The following is a 23,141-nucleotide window of genomic DNA, read 5'->3' as shown; positions in this document are numbered from 1 at the left end:
GAAGTACCCTTTCTCCTGTTAGCCATAGGGCTGAGCTGTTCCTGGTTCAGTATTTTCTGGCTCAGCTTGTTGCTGAGCCCCATCCTCCCCTGCTGCCCCCAGCACTCATTCACCTCTGTCCCATCAAGCTCTCAAGACCACCACTCCAGCCACACCCCAGCCCAGCCTCCAAACCCCTACAAAACTCCAGCGTGCTTTTCTGCCTGGCCCAAATCACTTGAGAGAGTCAATCCCTTCCCACGTCTGACCTAGTGCAGACAAGGGTCTCTGGAATGGTGAGGAGCACGTTTGATTGTCCTCTCTAGGGACCACCTGGCCAAACTGTGGTCCTGGTAGGAAAATGTCACAAAGCTGTCTGAGGAACAACAGTGGTGGTACGATCAAAGCGAAACCGAGGCTGACGTACAAGGGGGGGCAGAGAGGATGACCTCTGCATGAGCACCTTTGATGGAACAGCTGTGCAACCGTGGAAATGATGACGTTTTAGGATGGTTTGTCACCACATTAGGAAGTCCCAGTTCCTGAAGACAAAGAGCTGAGTCTTGTTTTCCAAAGTTATTTTTATGGCAGCTCGTTTCCCACAAACCGCTGCATGTTTAGGTGAGGTGTCTGAGTCATTCCCAGTGTGGCCCAGCGCAGCTGGGACCTGCCATGCAGAGAAGGATGTGGGAAAGATGCCACATCTGGCACAGCTGGTGAGGAAGGCTGCTGCTTCCTCCTCCTCATCTTCCCTTCTCTCCTCACGCATTAACTGCTGCTTTTAAAACCTACCTGCAGAGGCTGGAGGAAAGGGCAGCCTTGCACCTGCAGTACACAAGACTTTTGGTACCCTTACTAACCAAAACAAAAATAGGTTTGGGGTTTCATTCTGGGCCCCGCTCTGAAAGAGGCTGGAGGAGTTTCAATGCCATGTCATCTTCTGCTGTTCCCTTTCTCTGCAGCAGTTTAGAAGATCCTACCAGCAGCCCCACAACACCAGCCCCATAAGCTGCTCAGGATGGCAGAGTGAATCCATGAAAATAAAATCGCAGCAACATGAAGGGAGTTTTGCCATAGAACGAGCTTTTTAATTACAGAGGTTCATTCACAGGCAAATGTTAACTTAAAGCAAATTAAAATATGATTTCCCAACACAGGAAAACTTGAAACTGGTGCAAATAGTTGCCCATACTTCTGGAGTAAAAGCCCCGTTTCCCATGTCCTTTGGATGAAGGGGTCACTTGGATTTGCACTGGCTGCAGCGATACAGCAATCTCTTAACTATCAAATGGCTTCTCGGGTTGCTGGGTGATTTCAAAAGGAGGTTTTGCCAGTAGGTTTTGGCTCCTCGCGTAGATAGGCATTAGCCTCTGCATTGCACTGCTTGCACTTGGAGAACAAGCCTGAGGATTTAGCTGTTCACGGGTGGGGAACACAAGCCACCCATGCACACTCCAGTTCTCCTGCAGTCTTGATCTGCTTGAAACTTTCTTCCGAGGAACCTGCTTGCTCTCCCCTCCTCCTGCTGGGAAGAGGAACCAGAGTTTTTCATGCTTTGTTAGTGAGCAAGGTGGTCTCTTTTGAGATGGTGATTTTCTAACAGGGCCTGGGGTGCAAAGCTGGAATTAACAGTTGTAGCTGTTGGATAAAAAACGTTGCTACACCTGTGGCCCCTTCTTGAAAAGATCAGCTTCTCTGCTCCCTCCCTGCCTATGGGACCAGCCGTGCTCTTCTGGTCTTCCTCCCAACCAGCACCTTTGCAAAGCACTGCCAGGGTCTCCAGGAGGCAAATCCTGCCTTTGCGTGTATAAAGCCAGCACTGCACCTGCTCTCTCTTGTTTCTGCAGGTTTGCAAAGAGTGACCCGGCACTTCCCAGGTAATTTCTTAAATGGGGCTGTAGAGGTCCTTCTAGTGGCAAACCATGTCTGTGTTTTTTCCAGGGCATGCTTATATTTATTTTATATTATGTCACTATTTCCACTGGTGTGTGTGGGGGCAAACTCTTACAGGGTCTGGTCCATCTCAGCTGAAGGCACTGCTTAAATGCAGGCTTAAGTCCTAGAGATTTTAATGGGACTTAAACACGAGCTTCAGGTGTTCAGGGGCTTTCTGAAACCAGACTCAAAGCATACAGGTAGCTTCCTTTTGGCTGTTAATTCAGTGGGGCTGGGTCAGGACTGTAGACACTCAACGGAGTCTTTCAAAAGCACTTTCATAAAGCAGAGGTTTGGCTGTGAAAACACTGTGAATAATTTGATGTCCTGCTTGCTCTTGCTGTTATTCTGCCAGGCATAATCACTTTAAGGTAAGCACTGAGCTTCTCTCAGTCTCTGAAGTGAAAAACAAAAAAGGGGAAAAACCCTCCCTCTTCCTTAGTGTTTTTAAATATCGTGACTCTTTCCTAGTGTTTATGTTCTCATCACACAATAACAGCCCACTCCCCCCAGCGAGACACTGCTCTCCTTTGTCTGAGGCACCACACAGGCACTCGCACTCAGGGGTTTTATAATTTATCGTTGCCCTGACGCTGAACCCACACAGCCCCGTTCCTGCTGCTTTCCATGGCAGAGCGTTAGCTGGAGCTCCCGTCTCCAGCAGCGTAAGCTGCGGTACCTGAGGCCACTCAGATGGTCGCTGTCACTGTGGCACATCCAGCTTTCACGCAGCTGTAGGGGCTCATACAGTTGCTGATACAACTTTTTTTAAAGCTAAAACAGTTTTCAGTGTTTTTCAATGCTTTCTGTTGGGAAGCAGTCTTGCCTGGCCCTGGTTTCGAGTACTATGGGTGAGAGAGTGGGGATGACTGAGATAATTTGACCACAGTGTTGGGAGGTTCAAAAATTGCTGGGTTGTGTGTCTTGAATGATGGGAGCACAGAGGGTCAGTGTGGGCCCTTGGCAGCCTGTTGGTTTTGCAGTTCTGTTATAAAATGGACTGAAATACTTAAAGTTTGTTTTAAAAAAACAGCCAAACAAAAAGAAAACACACACACACACAAAAAAAAAAAAACAAACAAACAAAAAAACACCATGAGGATTTTGATACACTGAGACTCGTGTCACTCAGAAGGGGTGCTGCCCCGTATCTGGAAAATTCAGGAAAAAAACTTGTTGGTGTTAATTAACTGCCTGCCTGGGTTTCCTGCGCTTCCCCACACAGCAGGTGGTGCTCTGCCCAGCCACACAGTGATGCTCCTGCCTGCATCCAGGTAGCACCAAGGTGGCCTTGGGGGTTTATGGCTTGGTGGAGCACGAGGCTCTGATGTCCCCCTGCCTGCTGGCTGAGCAGGATGTATGGCAGCCATACATCTGGAATTCTGCTGTTGTTTTGGCATGTGGAGATGGGAAATGAGGAAAAGGTGAGCCGTTTAACAGATCAGTACTTTCTCATGTTTTAAATGTTTTGGGCAAGGACCTGACGGAAGCGCTGGGACTGGGAGAGAAACAGCTTTGTAAGGCTTTGCTTTTCCTGAATTTTTGTTCCACAATGTTTTTTGCTCTCTCTCCTTCCATGTATTCCCTTAGTGATAGACCAAAGGTGGTCAGAGTTTGGTCCTCTTGCAATACTAGAAAGTGGGGAGAAGTGCATATATCTTTTAATATAGAGAAAGATATAAAGTCTATATAGAGATATTGGAGAGAAAAGGTGAAAACCATTTAGCTAAAAGCCTCATCTGCATCTTCTCGCACCAGTGGTCTCCAGTGACCACCGGCAGTCAAAGGGGGAGCAGCACCTTCTTACCTTGTGCAGTTTTCCGTGGGGACCTCAAAGGCTGCTCTGCCTTGCAGCGCTGGCCGGATTTCTGCAGCTGGGGTTGATTGGCTTGAGGAAGGCTGGAAAGGAGAGGAGCTGACATGTTCTGAAGGAAATATAAAGCTGCAGCAAGCAGTACTGACCGTTAGCTATGGCCACGATGGCCTGGTCAAGCATGGGGCAGGGGGACTCCATCCTACCGTGTGCTCGATCCATGCAGTAGAGCTGCTCTGCAGCCTGGCTGAAGCACCCAGAGCAGTTTTCCCTCCTCCGTTTCATTGCAGTTGTATTGTTGCTTTATCCAAACCCGAGCAGTTGCATCTGTCCCTGCCCTTCCCTTCCTGACATGCTGTGAACACATGCATTTCTGCACACCGGGGAGGAAAGGGAAGGTGGAGATAGAAAAATGCAGAAGTGTTTTTCTTACTGGAGCAAGGAAGGATTTCCAGTGAGTTAACCGCTTTATTCCAGTTCCACACCTTAACTAACTTGCAGTTTATAGCTAGGCAAGGGACTCTGCAGTAGCCACCACTGAAGGGATACTAGTGAGTACATCCTTCTTGGAGATGCTGGAAAAACATGAAGTGCTGAGGTTGCAGTTTCTTCAGAGGCTGCCATGCATGTGCCTGATTTGATACCTCGAAGGCATGAAGAGCCACAGGAGAGGAAGATCCTCCTTCTGCTTGCCGTGCTTCTCTTCCTCTTCTGCCATGTTGAGAGCATTCCTGTTAAGCAGAAAGAAGAAAGGTGGGCTTGTCTTTGAGACAATCCTGACATCTCCTTTCACTATATTTGCCTTGAGCTCCAGCTCTGCAGAGGGATTTTTGGCTGATGACTGTTGCAAAGGTGGTTCACTGAGTGAGTGTCAGACTTCTTGGTACAAGGCTACATTAGCTTTCCAATGTACATCTAAGCAAGACTAGCCCAGGCACAGGCATTCGCTGGCAGCAGGAGGGGATTTACTGACTTCTCCGGCTTGCAAAGGCATCAGGAACTGAAGGCTGACCTCCTTGTCTGATCTTTCTGTTCCAAATCCAGTCACAGGTTGTGCTGGTTTTGGCTGGGATGGAGTTCATTTTCCTCCTAGTAGGTAGTATGGGGTTGTGGTTTGGATCTGTGCTGAACACAGCGCTGATAACACAGGGATGTTTTTGTTACCGCTGAGCAGGGCTTACACAGAGCCAAGGCCTTTTCTGCCTCTCCCCCCACCCCCAGCGAGCAGCCTGGGGGTGCACAAGGAGCTGGGAGGGGACACAGCGGGGACAGCTGACCCCAGGGGTATCCCCCACCCGACGGCTCATGCTCAGCACATACAGCTGGGGGAGGAGGAGGAAGGGGGGGACGTTCGCAGTGGTGGCGTTTGTCTCCCCAAGTCACCGTTACGCGTGATGGAGCCCGGCCGTGCTGGAGATGGCTGAGCACCCGCCTGCCCATGGGCGGGGGGCCATGAATTCCTTGTGTTGGTTTGCTTGCACACCCGGCTTTTGCTTTGCCTATTAAACTGTCTATATCTCAACCCACAAGTTTTCTCACTTTTACCCTTCCGATTTTCTCTGGGGGGAGTGAGCAAGCAGCTGTGTGGGATTTAGTTGCTGGCTGGGGTTAAACCATGACACAGATAGAAACTCTCCTTGATAAATAACCGAAGTCAAAAATGTCAATTTTCCTCTTGAAGGAGGTAAGACTGAAATTTGCTTTAGATTCTAATAGCCAAGGGCAAGAACACTAATGGCTTAGAGTAAATGCCTTCCTGCAGTCATAAATCCTGCTTCTTGGGGGATAAAGGACTTAGAGGATGATAAACAATCTCAAAATTCCTGCTTTCTTTTACTTTAAGTGAAAAATGCAACTCTATTGAGTCAGCTGAAGTCAGCCACATCAATCTCAGCGGTGATTTTCCATTTGTTGCATCCAGCAATCCATTGATAGCATCCCTAAATGAATGTTTCATTGAGGAATGCAGACAGATATGGGAGGCAGCAATTATTTGATCAATTTAAAGCTGGAACATTTCACCCAGCTTCTTCCAGGAAAAGAATTGCTGTAAGGTGTGTCCTCCGTATCACTTAACCTGGAGATTTTTCTTAAGCCAAAGCCCAGCTGATGCTTCAGCTCTTGGTGTTTTTTTACTGACAAGCATTGCAGGCACCATCTCCTTCCAAGGGACAGCTTCATCCAGAAATACTCGTGCAGCAGTTTGTCGTCGCACGTCACTAGGAACAGGAAAATCCATGTGTCTGCAATGATGCTTATGCGTGGGGGGAGTGTAAGACCTTTCAAAAAGAAGCCCACACTCCCTTTCTCCAGCTGTGCCAGACCATTACGTGCTAACTACTGTTTGAGTTAAGGGATGGGGCACAGCTGCGGTTTTCTTAAAGCATGTTATTAACAGTATCAGCATAACCACTCAAACGGCATCCTGTTGCCTAACTGTGAGAGAAAGCACCCTGATTATTTTAATTTTTTTTTTTCTCCAACACCTGGTGTAAGAAATGGAAAAAGAAAATTATTTTGAGGCGACGGACTCAAAGTTGCCCATCAGTGGAGTGTGCAATGGGAGTCTGCTGAGGACAGCAGCTGAGCACAAAGCAGTGCTGCAGTCTAGCTCTTCGCTCTCTTATGTCCCAGATCAAAGGAATATATAGGGATGAACTTGTGTCTGCTGGATAAAATAATGTTGCAAATAAGGACAGGTCATGAAACCACCTGGTGACTATCTCGTGCTTTCAGGTTTTATTTTTTACATCATTAGGCATGCATGAGTTAGTGTGACATTTTGGTCTGGATAGATGCTGCTCGTGTGACTGGTGCTTTAGAGCTTGGCTGCAGCTCTGAGTATAAACATAACCCCATCTGAGGCAGAAAAGTTGCAAAGATGATGGCTCATCAGTGCAACCTTTTGCTCTTGTATGTCTCTTATTAAACCAGACCTCTCCTGTGCTCTGTGTCACCGTCTCCTGCACAGAAGGAAGCAGCCAGTGATAAATAACAGAGATTTAGTACTTCATACCTACCTCTGAAATATTTGAATGAGAGCTCTCTGCAGTAATCTTTGAAAACAGACCGCCGCGCTGTATGAAGACAGCAATTTTCCCCTCCAAAATCCAATGATTCTAGCAAAAATCAGAAAGATGATGTGGAGGAACTATAGTCAATTCACTCTTTAAAAAATGGTTTTGTAGTTTTATATTCCCTACTAGGATCTGAATAGGGTATTCAGATAATAGCTGGATATAAATGCTAGATATAATTGCTAGATAGAAATGCTGAGAATGACTAATCAGCAAATTGTACTTTTAGGCTTGCCCAGACACACATTCTAAAGGAAATTATTGCTATAAAACATTTTCCATTTAATCCCTTGTGCTCTCAGCTCTTCGAGGCTGCTTGGCAAAGTGAAAAAAAAAAACAAACAACCAACAACCCCAAACAAACCCAATCAGTAAATAACTGAGAAGCAAGCTCAGAAACAGGGTGCAATTGAGGTCTGTAGTAGTCATTATGTACCTGGAGGTTACCCTCCTCATCATCATCACCGTCCCTGTAGTCGGTAACTGGCTGTGAAATGGTGACTGCTTGTGGTTTCTTCCCTAATTGTTTCCAACAGTTGGAATCGTTTTCTGTCATAGCTTCGTTACAGGCACCTTGTTTCTTCAGTTCTTTCCTATCCACTCGCCCCCTTCAAACAGCCTTAGTGCCAATGTTTCATGTCCCTGCATGGTATGTAAAATAATGAGGAAGTTGCAAAGGTGCACCACTCCGTCAGGCAGGACCTCTGCTGATCAAATCGATCCTCCTGTGGCTTCGTGCAGCCGGAGGAGCTCGCCTGTCTGGCAGCTGCTCCAGGCAGCTACGGGCAGTGGCCAGCAGCTGCCAACATCTGGGCAGCTCACCTGCCCTCCTCCCAGGTTGCTTAGTGTACCACAACACCGGGGAAGCTGCTGAGGAGGACATCAGGCTCAGCTGGGCCCAGAGGTTTATTACCAGCACAGAATACTAATAAACGTTAACTTTCCTGCATAGGGAGTTGGTTCTGGTGGTGTGGTCAGAGCTTTGCTGCTAGGGAGCCTGTGACGGTCTTTGCAGATGAAACATCACTAGGCAAAGTCTCATCTTACCTTGGTTTAAGTTGAATACAGTTGTAAAGTAGTAATTTCTTGGGTTAAGAAGCCAGCTGCTCTGTTCTTCCTTCCTTCCTCAGCAGCATAAGGTCAAAAGATTATTCTTTTTTCATTATTCCTAATCCAATTCTTCAGTGGAAATGGATACTCGTTTTATTGAATCCATTTATTTAATTGCTGCTGCTGGAAAGCTATTTTATTGCCCACAAGAAGCTAGAAAAGCTTGGGTGTTTTCCCTTTTGTTGGGGTTTAAGGTTTGCTCAGGGGAAGGATGGCGCACAGGTCTGGTAGAGGTCTTGTCTTACTGCTGTGCCCGTCCCACTCGATGCACTTCGATACTTGGGGGTGACAAAATGAGCATCCTCCCTCCTCACCTGTGCTCAGCATCGTGCACCTTGCTATGGAGGGGTTTTTGCTTGGCTCAGAATATCTGTGCCCCATCCGTCATCAGACCTCTCTTGTTAAAGATGTGTTGTCCTGAAACCTACTGATTGCTCCGTGGTGGGTGATGGAGCATCCGGGGGGGGGTGATGGCAGCTTTGCTGCAGATAAATACAGAGAAACCCCCAAGCCCTTCACTTCTATGCCATGTTGACAGCAGTGGAAAATCTTCAGATGTGAGCCCTCAAACCCTATTTCTGTCAGCATGGAGCCAAGTCGGATACAAGTAACCTTCTCAACCTCCCTCTCTCCCCTCCTGGTTATCAGCCTCCGTTAGTTGGTTGTGTTTTGGGCAGCCGGGCAGGGCAGAGCAATACTGCAATGATGGCTGTAATCACCTTGAATGACCCTGATTTCACCCCTGAGCAGACAGCATTGGGATTTTCTTCCCCTAGAGTAATTTCCAAGCACAGGCCCTTAAGATGGAGCTGAAAAGCCTCACTGAGAGATGGCTCTGTTCCTGGAGTGCCTGTCCCTCCCCACGCAGCTGCCTGCTCCGTCTGTCTTGCCACTTGATTTTTATTTTTTTCCCCAAAAAAAGCTAAGCGTTGCCTGCAGGCCCCCTCAGATGGATGCTGCTGAAGAAGCGAGGGAAAGCGAAAGGAAGAAATAAGGGTTTGACTCCAGACACTGAAGGCAATTGTCATATTTTTTCCTTTGAAACCCAAGCAGGAGTTGGCTGGGATCTGTCAAGCTGTGAGTTCTCACACATTTGGTAAATATTTAGGGTCTGATTCACCACTGAATCACTCTGCTATTTTTTGGCTCTGTTCAGAGGATCTGCTCCATCACTGGGACAACACCAGCCCTCTGAGGTCCTCTCACCTTTGCATTTTAGCATCTCATGGTCATGTGTGCCTGTTCTCACAGTCCCCCATCAGGATGGGGAAATGGTGTCATCCCTGCCTGGCAGAGGGACTCAGAGGCACACTGCTCACAGGCACCTGAGTTCTTGTCTGACACTAAACCCAAAACAGGCCAAAAGCTCCAGCTGGTGAGACTCCAGCGTGATGTGAAAGGGTCCACACCTAGCAGAAGGTGGTACACATGCACTATTGCAGCCTTTCTTCTGGGACTCACCATGTTGTAGGTGCCCCTTGGTGCATGGTGGGTCGTAGATCAGCTCCTGCTGCTGCAAGGTAATCACTTAATCGCTGCACTTCTTGTCTTGCTGTACCTGGGAGGGCTTCTAGGGGGATGACAGAGGAGCATATTTCCCTCCCGAGATGACTGTGGTCAGTGTTTGCATGTACAAATCTCTGCTTTCATCGCAGGTGGAAGACAGCATGATGGATGTGTATGACCTTGTGTACGAGGAGGTGAGGAGGAACACCTCCAGCTTCAGGAGGCATGAACTGACTGCCATCCACGAAGCAGTAAGTTGTCTTTCAGCCTTAGCAGAAAACCTTGCCCTGGGGTATCTCCCCAGTGGTTTTGGCAGGCTGAAGCTGATGCCTGTGCTCTGCCTCATGGATGTTGCAATGACATTTTCCCTCCGCGTCCTCCAGTCTGCTGTGAAGTCTGCTCCTGCCTTCCTGCTCTTCATTTTCCAGGTTTGACCAACCAGATTATCCACAGGAGGAAAGGGAAACCTACCTGAGCATCACCCTGATGCAAGATCTTCAAAGCTTCTGTGCTCTAGCTGATATATATGTTGTCTGTCTCAGCAGGCCCTCTGCTCCCTATCTGTGGCGTGAGAAAATGGGTATACACCTCTCTGGTGTCCCGTGTCAGGTAGAGGGGAGAGGAATTACACATTTTCCAGCAGAATTATTTAGACTTGGTTATTTCTGTTTACCCTTGAGCCTATGGCTGAGGAGTACTGGAGGCTACATGGCCTCTCACAGTGCTGGAGGCTGCTAGCAAGCTCCACAAAACCAGCACCCAGGACACTGCTGGCGCAGGGCACTTCTCTGTAGCTCAGGAGGTGGTTAAGGGTGGCTGCCCAGAGCACAGGGAAGACGCTTACTCTCAAAGCCACGGGAGATGAGTGAGGATGTTCCCTGTCGTGAGAAACTCCCGAGTCCCCACTGAGTAAAGGAGATGCCATCTCCTGGCGCAGCAGGGCCTGTTTGGGTAGTGAGTTCATGGCACGCAGCGGGGCTGGATGGGAAGGTCAGCTCTGCTCGCCTGTTTCCAGACACCTCCCACACAACTCCTTTTATCCTTCTGTGTTTTCTTAAATCATGATAACAAGTACTTTCCAAAGCTGCTTTCATGCGTGCTTCTCAAAACGCAGAAAAGGACAAATGTTTCTCATTGCAACAATGGTGGTGACCCTGAGAGCCGTGACCACGCGTGGTGGTGCTTGCTCTGCAGCGCTGAGGAGCAGCACCCCCAGAGCCCAGCTCGGCAAGGAGAAACAGGCACAATACCCACCTTCCTCAGTTGCTTGTTTTAGCCACTTTAATTGATGGAGAAACAGTCCTTTATGTTTTCCTTCTGCTAGAGCTCCAAGATGGCCAGTTCACCCTGGCTATAGCAAACCAGCTCCACAGTGGGTGTTGCAGGGGACCGCCTCAACCCAGAACAAGTGCTGGAAACGTGAGTCTGTGCATTTCTGGGTTTTCCAGAGCAGCCACTGTGAGACCTGGTGTGACTGTGGAGGGAGGGCTTGGCCCCAGCTCCGCGCAGCACTCCTAGAGGAGCACGGGCAAGTTTGGGGCCAGATTCATTCCCTTCCTCTGAATTTAAACAACTCCATTGCTGCAGTTGTCGATTGTATAGCGGTGCGCTTCGCTCCTCGCAGGCCTGGTTGTATAGCCCTGCCTGGGGTGGCAGGGAGGAAGGGTGGCACATCGCCGCAGCAGCTGTCAGACCTCTCCCTCTCTTCCAGTTCCTGTGCTGTGGGAAGCACTCCCCATTTGGGGACACGGCCAACATTGAGAGCAAGACATGCCCACCTGGCCCAGCACGTGATGCAGGACAGGTAAGAGAAAGGCTTCTTCCACCCCACAGTGGGGTTGTGTCACTACTCACTAACTGTTAAAACCTCACTGGTGTTTAAGTGTTAATGAGTTTTGGCTTTTTCATTGGTTGGGGTTGCTATGGGTTGGGGTTTGTTGTTTTAATAAGGAGTCGCCTCACCGTCCGGAGGAGCCTGGGTGGATCAGCAGAACTCACACCTGCAGATATGGTTTCTTTTGTGACTTCAGAAAGCCTTCAGAATGTTTGTGTTTGCAGCCCGTCGCTTCCCTCCAGCTTCCTCCTGCATGTGCAGAGTGTGAGATACCACAAGCATGGATCTAAACTCAAAAAAACCTGATGGACTTTTCCATGTGACACTGGTTTCTGAGCCTTAAAGTGTCCCATTAACAGCAAATGTGGAATTCGCTGTACTCCCTTTTCCCCATGGCATTAAATAGGTATTAAAATGAGAAATTAATGAAGCAGGATGAGGATGCACAGCAGTAGCTTCATCAAGTACACTTCATTCCTGCTCTCTGCAGTATCTCAGTGAAGTTGTCGGAGAAGCCACCAGTATTAGACTGCCTTTGTGCTGAAGCTGCAGCGTAGACTTCATACTTTCTGAGCAAATCTATTGTATGATTATTTTTCCTCCACTGGAGTAGCCAAATCAGCTGAAGTAGCTAAAGCCACCAGCATCAATATGTATGTTGTCCCTAGGAAAAACAAAACCATGTTGCTACAGCTATACAAAAACATTGTTGTTAGGCGAAGACGTCAAGTGCTAAGAGCATGCTGTGCTGCGCAGTCACGTGTCAGCCCACGGGGCAGCGTTTCAAGGCGCTGCCTCTGGAATGTTGCATCTCGAAGCAAGGTTGGCCTTGGCTCAAAGAGCAGGAAGGGAGAGCAGAGCAAAACCCAGCACCGTAGAGGTGACTCTGTTCCCCCAGCGAATGGTTTGTATTTCCTCTGGTTGTGAGCCGGGGGAGGTGGGTGGGAGAATGCATTATGCAACCCGGGGAACCACAGAGTTTGGTAGCTGCACTACATTTGCTCCTGGCTTTGAGTGCTCTTACCTCACTCTGCAGATCACTTCATCAGGGGCATGCTCTTGCATTTTTGCAATGGCTGTCTTGGCTAACACCTCCTGGATTTCCATGGGGCCACTGCCATGCTTAAGGCTAATGTATATTAATGCTTGAGACACCTTGCAAAATTCAGCTGTTCATTAGTATCTTTGGGGAACGTATTTAGCATTATGTGCTTTGCTTTTCCATCTTTATTTCCCTCTTTCCATTTTCCAGCGGGTGGAAAGAAAAAAGCTTCTGCATGACCACACTTATCAGGGCTCACACACATCCCCACAGTCCAAAACCCATCATGCCAAGAAAAGTCATAGGTGTATTGTAGTAACAGAAAATATACTGCAGGTGTGTGTCTTCCCAAGTTGCACCAAGCAGCAGAAAAAAGGAGAGCTGCCCATGGAGCAGCCCAGCTGTGCAGTGCTGTGGCCCCCCTTGCCTCTATTTGGGGTCATGACATTGCTGTGGGGGGATGAAGCCCCCCCACCCCGCTCCAGGCTGCTGCTGTGCTCCAAGGGGTGTCTCTCTCCTCCCAGGACTGCCTGCAGGAGATCCAGGACTTCCTGAAGAAGCACATGGACTTCGTCTCCACGATCTTGGGTGTCACCATCGGCTTCACGGTAGCTATGTTTGTTCCTTTGCATTTTGGCCCCTAGAGGCAGGCTCCAACGGGGGAGGCGCATTCTAAATTAGCCCCCAGGAGCTGGGATTTCAGATGATTCTGGAGACTGGCAGCAGAGAAACAAGTGGCGGCAAAGGAAAATTAAGACAGGAAATTAAGACAGGGCCTGGACCTGTCTTGGCCAGGCTGATGGTCGGAGGGGTTTTCCTGCAGGAATAGGTTCACTGCATGGATTTTCTGCCCAAACTAGGGGCACAGCAGCGGGGAGCAGCAGTGTTTGTGTTTCATCTGCCCAGGCTCGCCTCCACGTCTTCTCCTGCAAGCGAGACGCCTTGTCGCCTGGCGCAGGGCTTGCGGATCACTTGGGAAGCCAACAACAAATGTGGAAAAGGAGATGCAGTAAAAGTTCCATATTTTAGGAAACTTGCAGCCTCTCCTCGCCCAGTGCTTGCTGGCTGCCTTCCAGCTCAGCCTGGGAAGTCGCTTTGTGCGGCCAGAGCTGGAAGGTCTTGAAAGGTACTGAGCACCAGCAGTGAAGTGGAGAGCTGTGCAGGAAGGGGAAGGAAGGTCTCATCCTATTAATGACCACTAACAAAGCTGGTAAGGTGCATGTCGGGCAGTGGTGGGTGAAGCGTGGGCTTGTGAGGCTCAAGCTGAGAAAGAGAGGGGCAGAGCGTGTGGCCTGGGCTCCCAGGTGCCGTCTTTCAAGGAGGATCTTGCAGAGTAGGGTTAGGATCATCTTCAGAGGATGGCTTGGGTAGAAACGGTCTGTACTGAATTTGAGTCTTACGTAGGGAAGGACAAAAGGACAAATTAAATGCTGTAAGAGGAGTGTGTCCTTCAGTGGCGAGGGGGCTTGGTGGCTGCATGGGGACAGTCCCTTTGGAGCTGGAGAACACTGCTAATTAAAACATATGCCCACCCACTGCTTGGCAGAGGTTTATCACTGTAATTACCTCTACATGAGGACCCTGCATGTGTGGTGGGGCACGCCAGGAAAGAGTACACACCAGCAGACTTACTACTTCACCATGAAGGGAGGTTTGGTCTGCTGTGATATCTCCATGCTGCTCCCCAGCTGGAACAACCTTCCCTGACTGAATGTGTCTGTGGAGATTTTTTTTTTTTTTTACTACTTGTGTCCACCTTGGCACAGTTATGGGTTAGAAGACTCTTCTTCATCTAAACAAAACCCAGAGGAATAAACACTTTTGTATTTTATACTGCTAGCAGTAAATTAGGAAAACCATCAGGCGTTGCTATGGGGCTATAAATGTAAAGTCATGTGTGAATATTTGGTGTCGCTTTCTAATTTTTCTCAGGTATAGGAGGAATTTCACTGCAGCTATATTCAGACAAAAGAGGGAGTGTTTTTATTATATATGGTTGGTTTTTTTTTTTTTCACAGCTTGATGCTATAGCCAGATAAGGCGGCTATCTTTGAAGTGTGTGTGAGAGGAAATCTCACTGCACAGTTCCCTATTGTGATGGCAGGGTGCAAAGGAAGCGCACGATGAGGGTTATAGCTGCTCTGATGTCACTGTCCCTCTGCCAACAATGCACACATATCCCCACATCAAGCTGCAACCAAAGGCGCTTGCACGTTAAGGCAGACTTTGAGGAAGAAGCATGTTGTTGCAGCCCTCATTATCCTTCCCACTGCAGCCTTACCTTTGATACACTGCCTGTGTAAATCCTGGTGTGTGATATACGAGGTAGAATATCACAGTGCAAAGGAAGAATACTGTCCTCGGCATTTCCAACTGTGTACATGCACGGGGTAGGGTTTGGATATTGTTAGGGCTTTTTGTTTTGTTGGGGATTTTTACTCCAAACAATGCGTGAGGTTTGGTGGTGGTTTTTTGTTTTTTCTCCCTATGTTATTTTTACAGAAGGCTATTATGAGAGAGATATGTTTGTTTGCGTAGAGGAATGTTTTGTGGCAGGAATTTGAAATTTGAATTTCCTGGTTTCGTCTCACTTCTTGGTATTTTTAGGACTGGGTTTGAGTTGTGCTGTGTTAATTTCAATCAGATGCTTTAACCATGTGTTGGGGGGGGATTTTCTCTTATGTTGGAATTGATGTTCACCATTTTACTGAAAAACAGCTCTCAAGAAAAATGTAGCATCCCGATACATAAATTCAGAAGTGCCAAGTGGACTAATGGGCAACATTTCTGATCGCATATCTGCACAGATGGAGCATCATAATCAGTCTGGCATTTCATTGTTTGTCTCATTTATTTCCTTTTAGGTTTATGGGATGATCCTGACTTCATTCCTCTGGTTCTCCATCCACTTCAGCAACAACCTGGACAGGAAAGGCAAATACATCCTACGAGGAAGGTAGAGTCCCATCACCTGGGCATCTCTACCAGGTCGAGCCAGTTCTTGGTGCAGGAGGATGTCTGAAGTCACCCACAAAATCCCCCAGGGAAGGCGTGTGGGGCAGGTGGTGGGACACATGTCTCGTGTTTCCCCTTCCTGCACTACGAGTTGGTGTGTGTTTCCAAGCTGGTCAGAGCAGACGATGCTCTGCGGAGGAACAGCCCCACACCTTCACCAAAAACAGACAAGGACTGAGACATGCACCTGGGCTCGGACGTGCAGATTGCCTCGCCGAGGGACATGTGGGCTGTAGCTCCACAGGCAGGTCACAAACAGAGTCTTATGGCAAAAACAGAGAGAAAAGCCTAGCAAAAATCAAATCACAACAATAAACCAAACTTCTCTTATACTGCCGTCTGAGCAGTTCCCTGTGACCCCCAAAGATGCAGTGTGTCTAGGAAGATGGCTTTGGATCACAGCCCAGGACCAATCCGGTGCTATCAGCAAATACGTGGACACAAAGTGTGTCATTGCTGATGGGAAATGTGCTCTCCTAGCCTGGACACTCATAATGATTGACTTTGGGCACATGCTGGATCATGCTCAAGTGTGTAGGCATCCAACGACCATCTCCTGTTTTTCTCCCGTTTTCAAATATTGCCAGATTTACAGCGCTTCTGGTAGAAATCAGGGCAAAAATCAGAAAGCACTAGCTTTGAAATAAATGTCCAGAATAAGGACAGATCCCTCTGTTATTCCTCCTTGCTAATGCAATACAACATTATTTTTTAATTCTGAGGATTTAGTCAACCTCCTAGAGCTTAATGCCACACTGATTTCACAGGGGCTTGTTCAGCTTCCAGCCTTAGCCCTGTGTGTATCTAGCTTCACTAACCCACTGTGCTGCTGTGCAATACAAAAGGACTTTGATATTACACATAGATGCATGACTGAAGTTTAAATCTGTAAGAGAACAGGACTGATCTCCAGCCAGGTCAAACAATACAATGTCCAACTCCATGTCCTCTTTACATCACCTTATCAATAATAAACAAATTTTAAAAGCCTCAATCAGCTGAAGAACTCGGCTCTCAGTCTAGCTCAAACCTCAGCTCCCTGGTGTGCCTTGCCCTCATTGTGAGGAGGCAGAGCTGCTTCTGAGCTGAAACCCATCATTGCAATAGATTTAGCACCTGCTGGAAACTACATGGCTATGTGAAAGGTTTGTTGAACCAACAACAGCCTTCACCCCTCTCCTTTGTTGTGGCTTTTAGCCAGGAAAAGCAGTAAGTAGCAATTGTTTATTGAGATAAATGTGGAAACCCCCATGCTGAAGTTCAGGACAGGTCCTGGCCCTCAGGCAGGGGCTGCTGCACGTACAAGAACAGCAGTACAGCGCCTGGTTAGCATTTTAACATGGCTGCAAATATATTGGAATGAATTACGTTGAGAGGGGTGGAAAAGGTCTATCGCTCTTCATCCCACTCCCTTGGAACCAGTAGGGCTTCACCACTGACTTCACTCAAAGCAGGATCAAGTTCAAACTGCTTCAGAGTATTATTCAGGCCACCTCCTGGCAGTCACCACCACTCCTTGGTCTAACGGGGATTTAGTGCTGATATGCACCTGCCAACATACCTGCTTTCTAGCAGTGGAGAAAGATTCACTTACATCTATATGGGTAATGTTAAGTAAATCCCTCTCTAGAGAGAGACAATCTCCCCTGTGATCTCCAGCTGGTATTGTCCAGGCCACTGCTATTGTTATTCCTCAGGCCAGCTGGCAACTCATGTGACTCGTGGTTGCTTCAATACAGACGAATTTCTTGCAAAAGGCTGTCATTCCTTCTTCTGCTGCTGTGCATGAGGCTGCCTGCATTGCTCAGGGGTTTGCGTCATGGGAGAGCCCTCAAGTAATTCTTTCAGTGCTGGGAAGAGATATTCCCTGGGCAGCTGGCGCTGGCCTGTCCCAGAATCCAAGAGGGAGAGGATGTCAATGGTCCTTTGGAGGAAAAGGAGCTGCTCATCAGACTCATCCTACCCTTGACCAGCTGCTGGGGCAGCAGGCACGTACCTCACGCAGAGTAACACAAGCAGGGGCAGGAAAGAAAAGCTTAAGGACACATTTAAGCAATAAAGACTTAAGTATCTGTATGAAGGATTTCTGCAGTTCCACTTTTTTGAACACTAGGTAGTCAGGTCTTACCCCACCGCTCTGTGATGAAGGTCTACCATGTCAAAAAACGTCAGAGATTGAGCAAATCAGTGGCACGAGTTACCAGTGTGGGTTACCTGCTGAAGTTGCATCAACTTTAAAGTCAAGTAGAAAAGATCTCCAGTAAAGCTTCACTACCAGGACTGCTAAAGCTTTAGGTGCTCTTCCTTGCCAGGTCAATTTTTGATGTAAAGGGATTATTAGGGACAGGAGTAGCATATATATGATAAAGAAACCTGAGAGGCTATTGCATCCCTCTCCCTCAGCTCTCACATCCCTTTAATCATGTGATGGCTCAAACTTCATGAGAAGCAGCAGGTGCCCTTTCAGCAGTGGCCCTGTAGGTGTGCTCACGCGTAGCTGCGGTATTCACACCTCTGCAAATAATTTCTGTGGTAGTGGCAGCAGGGGTGAGAACATGACCTGCACCAAACCATCTCACGAGAGGATAATGTGCCTGGACAAGCATCATTTCTTCTTCCCAGTAAGCAGCAGACTGGAAGCGTGCAATTTCTTGTCCCGGGAAGCTGGAAGTCCCTTTTCTTCCTCCAATAGCCAATAGGGGTTTAGGTAGGGGTTTTTTTGCTAAAAAATAATCCAATAAACTGTAAAAAAAACCCAAACCCCTTGTTCTGTATGTATGCGCTGGCTGTCTTGTGATCTTTGTTCCCATTTCACCTGCTGCTGGAGTTCCCCTGCAAGAAGCAATTATCTCTAATGAGCAGGTGGGAGAGCAGTGCTCTGCTGGACAAGCTCTTCTGCCAGACCTCCTGCTGCCCTGCTGTGGCATCCCACCATCATTTCCAGCAGCAGGAAAGCAGATACCTTCAACCCTTGGTTTTTAGAAACCTGTTGCAGAGAAGGGCAGAGTTACCATTTTGTTCACGGTTGTAGAAATGGCAGCACCCAGGGATGGCTGGATGGAAGCTGTGAGGCAGGTGGCTGTTGAGTGGGTTTTTACACCTGTGCCAACAAAAAATCCCTGTCCTGCAGGTGCTTGCACTTGCTAGTCCCTAATTTGCTGCTTGCTATAGGCAAATTACAGCTCTTACGCAACCAGAGCAAAACCCGGGGAACCTATTTGTAAGCACTGCCGGGATTTACCTGATGTTGAGAAGAGCAAGAGAGAGATTTTGTTGGGATAAGAACACGGAGTTGAGCAGTGGGGATGCAAGGCTAGCAGCCAGGCTGGGAGACACCTGCAGAGCCAGTGAGCCTTCCCAGGGCTTGCACAAGGGGATGCTGGTTGTTACAAGCATGTCAACACTCAAACTCTGGTAGGAGAGAAATCCCTGTTTATGTAGGCATATGAAAGAAGGGGAAAAAAAGAGACCAAAGGTGCAAATTTCAATATTTTGCTGTGAATTGGCTCCAATTAATTATCAATTATCTTCAGAAATTATCAATTAGCTCCACTAAGGTTACCTGGGCAATTGCAGTTTGGCCTCTCAGTGGGTATGCATTAGCTTGTGCTCACGCATTTCCTTTTGTTTTAGATAAACACCCAGCTCTGAGGACAGGGAAGAGGGAGCAACCTAAGGCCGGGCGATTCCTTCTGGGGCTGGGGAGCATCAGCCCCCGGCAGCAGCAGGGAGCCGTTTGTGCTGCTCTCCATCCTTCACTGCCCACACACGGCTCAGGCCTGGCTCTGCCAGCGGGAGCATTAATTTCTCCTGAGGCTTTACGTGGGGCTCGCCGCATGCCTGTGGGTGGCCTGACCACAGCTTGCTCACGAGCCAGGGGAGCTTTCCCAGCGCCTGCTCCGACAGCAGCAGATGCTGCTTTTCAATATATTGCTCGGGCGGAATTGCAGGTGAGCAGGGCACAGCTTTGCACAGCAGCCGAGGGCTTCTGCAGATCGAGCTTTTCCACTACCTGGAAAAAAATCCGAGGAGCTCGGAGCAGTTGTGAAAAGCACAGGTTACGCAATTTACTGACTCTCTAGAGGGATTCGGTGGAGAGCGGGTATCTTTCAGCCTCCTGGTGTGCTGGCTTGGTTCCAAAATGTTCTGCTGTTTCCTGCCCTATTGGCTGTGTGTCTGCTAGTTCCCATTGCCCTGCAATACAACTTCTCCTGCAACGGCCCCTTTGCTGTGCTACTCTGATTCACGCCTGCAGCAAGCTCCTAAAGGAGATGCTGCTGAGCAAGTCCTTCCAAAACCTTATAAACGGGCAACTTTGGGTGGGCCTTTGCAGCACTGGGGTGGTAAGAAAGCCATCTCCTGCCAAGGTGAAGCTGCATGTCCAAGCTGTAGACATAGGAAATATATATATTTTTTATAATAAATAGTTCATAGATTTTTTATTTTTAACAAGACACAGAAGCAATGCATTTGCAAAAGCAACTGGCTAGAATTCTCTAGAAATGCAGCCAGAGGTGGTAGATGCTCCATGTGGGAGATCTCCGCCAGCAGCGCTAAAGGAGGGTAACGTCAGAACCTGCTTTGAATACACGGTCAGATCACACATGCCACACATCTCACGTGAGGTGTCTGCAGTTTTCTCTTTCAGTAAAATGCTATACTGGGGTAAGAAGAGATTTTTTTTTTTTTTTTTTCTTAACTGTGTAGTTCCTCCTCTGGGAAGGTGAGCAACTGGCAGCGAGCATCAACCCTGCCTGCTGGGAGATGTAGCACTGTGGGGACGGTGGAGGAGAGCACAGGAGCGAGGAGGGGGAGCCCCAGAGCAGCCTCTGAGGCTGTTTTGGAAAAACAGGCGGTGCGTATCTTGCAGCTTCTGACCGTAGCTGCCAAACCCGTGACCAGTTGCAGGCCCTGTGGCGAGGCTGCTCCCCTCCCCGCCGTGCTGGCCCTCTCACCCCCAGCACAAACCCAGTGCCGACTTTAGTCAGTGTTTTGGGCATCCATCGAACAACTTAATGCCTGGAGGCAACCTGCGTATCTACCCCTGCCAGAGGACCTTGAGGAAAAAATACCCATCCCTTTATCTGGAAGAGACACAGGGCAGACTCTCATGTTGCAAGGAATCAGCACATCTTGGGAGAAATACTTTCAGCTAAGGTGCCCACTCACTGCTAATACCCTCCCATCCACCAGATGCTATTCCCTTAGACTCCAGTAAGTGAAAAAGAAAGGTCTTTCCCAGTAGTTTTGCCAGGGAGATGCATATCCCTGCATTGCTCTCCCTGGAGCCTCTGCAGCAGCTAGCTGGGTTGCTTATGTTCTCCCAAGGCAAAATCCCCCCTCTCCCCCCTCAGCATCACTAAGTGCTATTGTTTAACCCCTGTGTGCACCAGCTTGCTCACAGACGTGCTAGCTTTCATTTTAGCCCGGTTACATCAGCAATAAGCTATTCCAGTCTTTATTCACCTACTAATGAATTATACATTGATTATACAATAGAAGCTCTCTGCATCGATGGGCTGGGCTCTTGCTCTCCCACATGGCATCTCACAAAGCTCAACTAAGCCCAGCTGCAGCTTGGCCCTCTCTGGTGACCGGAGAAAAACGAACGTGCACTTTTTGGTCTCATGAGCTGCAGAGCCTGAGCTGAGAAGAGGGAGCGTCTGGGCTGGATGGGGAAACCCACTCAGGTTTGCTCTCCTTCTGCCCTAGCTCCGGTGGGATCCAATGCTGCCCTTCCCCACCACCCCCTGCTTCCTCCTTTTCTTTATATAACCTGACCCATCACCATAGATACGTTGACATAAATATTTAAAGATGGCAGAGAGACAGACGGGAACCATTTGTTGAGTTTATTAGAAACAGAAACTTCAGGCACAGCTACAGGTCTCTGCCTGCCTCATCCCTCAAAAAGGCTGCAAGGCAAACAGAACCCCTGGGCTGTCATGGGGCTTTGGCTGAATTTGCAGAACCGGGCACAAGGATTTTTGGATGAGCAGGCACCAGCCGCTCTCACCGGGGCACAGGAAAGATATTCTGGAGATGTCCCCTTAGATACAGGGATGAGATTCTTAATGTTATTTTTTCCACTCAAAATGAAGGCTTCGGCTGGCTCCCCAGGGGTACAGGTGGGCCTTTCCCGGGGCGATGGAGCTGCCAGTCCATGCCCTGCAGCTTGCCCTTGCTCAGCTCCTGCCTTTAAAATCAGTATGGCAGGGTGTTGGCTGCCTAGGAAGTTATTCTTATGCACTCTGGGACTATTAGCCTCCCACAGGATGAAATTCTAAGCTTCTTTTCCTGTATCTCCAAAATGTCCTATTTAAAGATTTTTGGTGATGCTGCTGTTGGTTTTGGGTTTTTTTGACACCCCAGGTAAATTGGAAATCCAAGCTATTTTTGTCATATTTTCCACGGAAAATAAGATGTGGTGGTTAAAAGCTAACTAGGACCTCACCCGCAGTATGATGTGCATTTTACTCTCGTGGTTTGTCCCTCATTTTTGTGCTGCTGTGAGGAGGGCAGGGGGGTTGCCACACAAGCCCGAGCCATGCGGCTGGGGTACCACCTCAGTGGCCATCCCGTAGTCCCCAGTGGGTGAGGGACTGCCATCTGGTCTCCCAAATCCCCTGGGGACCCTGGATGCTAGGTGTTTAGAGCCTGCCTAGATGCTAATCATTTCACACCCTGGTCGACAGCTCTCCGGGCACGTGTATGAGGTGGGGAGGGCACAGATCCATTGCTTTTTATAAAACACAAGGGTTTTGAAGGTGGAGCTGCTGGAAAGCTGGTGGGCATCTCCCAGGAAGAATCAGGCTTGAAGTCCCAGGGATTGGGTTCTCCGAGTCCTGCTGGTAGGGACCCGCCTGCTAAACCCGGTTGGGGAGGGAGCTCAGCCACACCTGCTCTAACGGACCCTTGTGAGTCATACCCATACAAGTCAGCTACACCAAAACCCACAGGCATGACACTGACTTTATAAACAGGTTCACAAAAAAAATCCCCAACAGCCCATGCTCAGCAGACAGAGGAAAAACACTGTAAGCACTTCTCCTCTCTTCTGCTTCACTCTGTCTGCAAACCCAACTGCGAAAGCATATTCAAAGCGGGGCAGGGCGGTTTTTATTTTCATTTGGAGTTCTGGGGCTTTTTTTTTTTTTTTTTTTTGGCTGTTGTAGAGTTTACTTTTTTCTTTTGGTGATGCAAGGCTTGGGGGGTAGGCAGCTTCTTCACAGACCTGCCTGCAGCTGGCTGCTCGGGAAACGGCTCTGCGTTCTCATGGCTCGCTGCAGAGCACTCCAACCCAGCCCGTCCTCCCAAAGAGGGAAGTCATCAGCCCTATTCATAGCGCTTACACTCGATACCGCCATGTGACACCGATACATGAACTGAATTTGTGCAAATTAGTTTTACTTATTTATACAGCACCATTTTATAAAGAGCTGATAAAGCCACTGAGAGTCTTTGAAATGCAGTTCTGGCACTTTACGGACTGTACAGCAAGTAGTACAGAATGACAAATGAATATACAACATCTGAAATCACACATAATTTGGGAAACAGTATATGTTATCTTGACGCTGTGCCATGGTGGTGTTTTTTTACTTTCTGTACATTAAGGTCAAAGTTTTCAAATGTACCCAGTTGAGCTGCTTAAAAAAAGAAAAAACAAAATAAAACTAAACAAAAATTGGACAAACCTTGAAATTCTTTTCCACTTCCAAGTTTTGGTGAGGACTACAGCCACATGGGTGAACCCAGTTTAGAACCAGTAACTGGGAGCTTCTTGATGTAGGAGATGGTGGTGCTGTGCCCCTGCTCCTCCTGCCCGAG

General features: G+C 48.4%; 1 protein-coding gene across 1 annotated transcript in view; it reads left to right on the top strand.

The window, feature by feature from the left end:
- TSPAN32 (tetraspanin 32) overlaps positions 1 to 17,903 on the top strand; it is a 32,966-nt gene extending 15,063 nt beyond the window's left edge. Inside the window, exons 5-8 of the mRNA XM_074918007.1 lie at positions 9,570 to 9,671; positions 11,132 to 11,224; positions 12,821 to 12,904; positions 15,161 to 17,903. Of these exons, the coding sequence (XP_074774108.1) occupies positions 9,570 to 9,671; positions 11,132 to 11,224; positions 12,821 to 12,904; positions 15,161 to 15,256 (375 nt within the window). The 3' untranslated portion in view covers positions 15,257 to 17,903. The remainder of the gene's footprint in view (positions 1 to 9,569; positions 9,672 to 11,131; positions 11,225 to 12,820; positions 12,905 to 15,160) is intronic.
- Positions 17,904 to 23,141: the final 5,238 nt, after the last annotated feature.

Source organism: Athene noctua, chromosome 14 (genome assembly GCF_965140245.1).
Source record: "Athene noctua chromosome 14, bAthNoc1.hap1.1, whole genome shotgun sequence".
NCBI classification, from domain to species: Eukaryota; Metazoa; Chordata; class Aves; order Strigiformes; family Strigidae; genus Athene; species Athene noctua.
The sequence above is the reverse complement of the archived record's forward strand: the minus strand, read 5'-3'. Positions and strand labels throughout refer to the sequence as shown.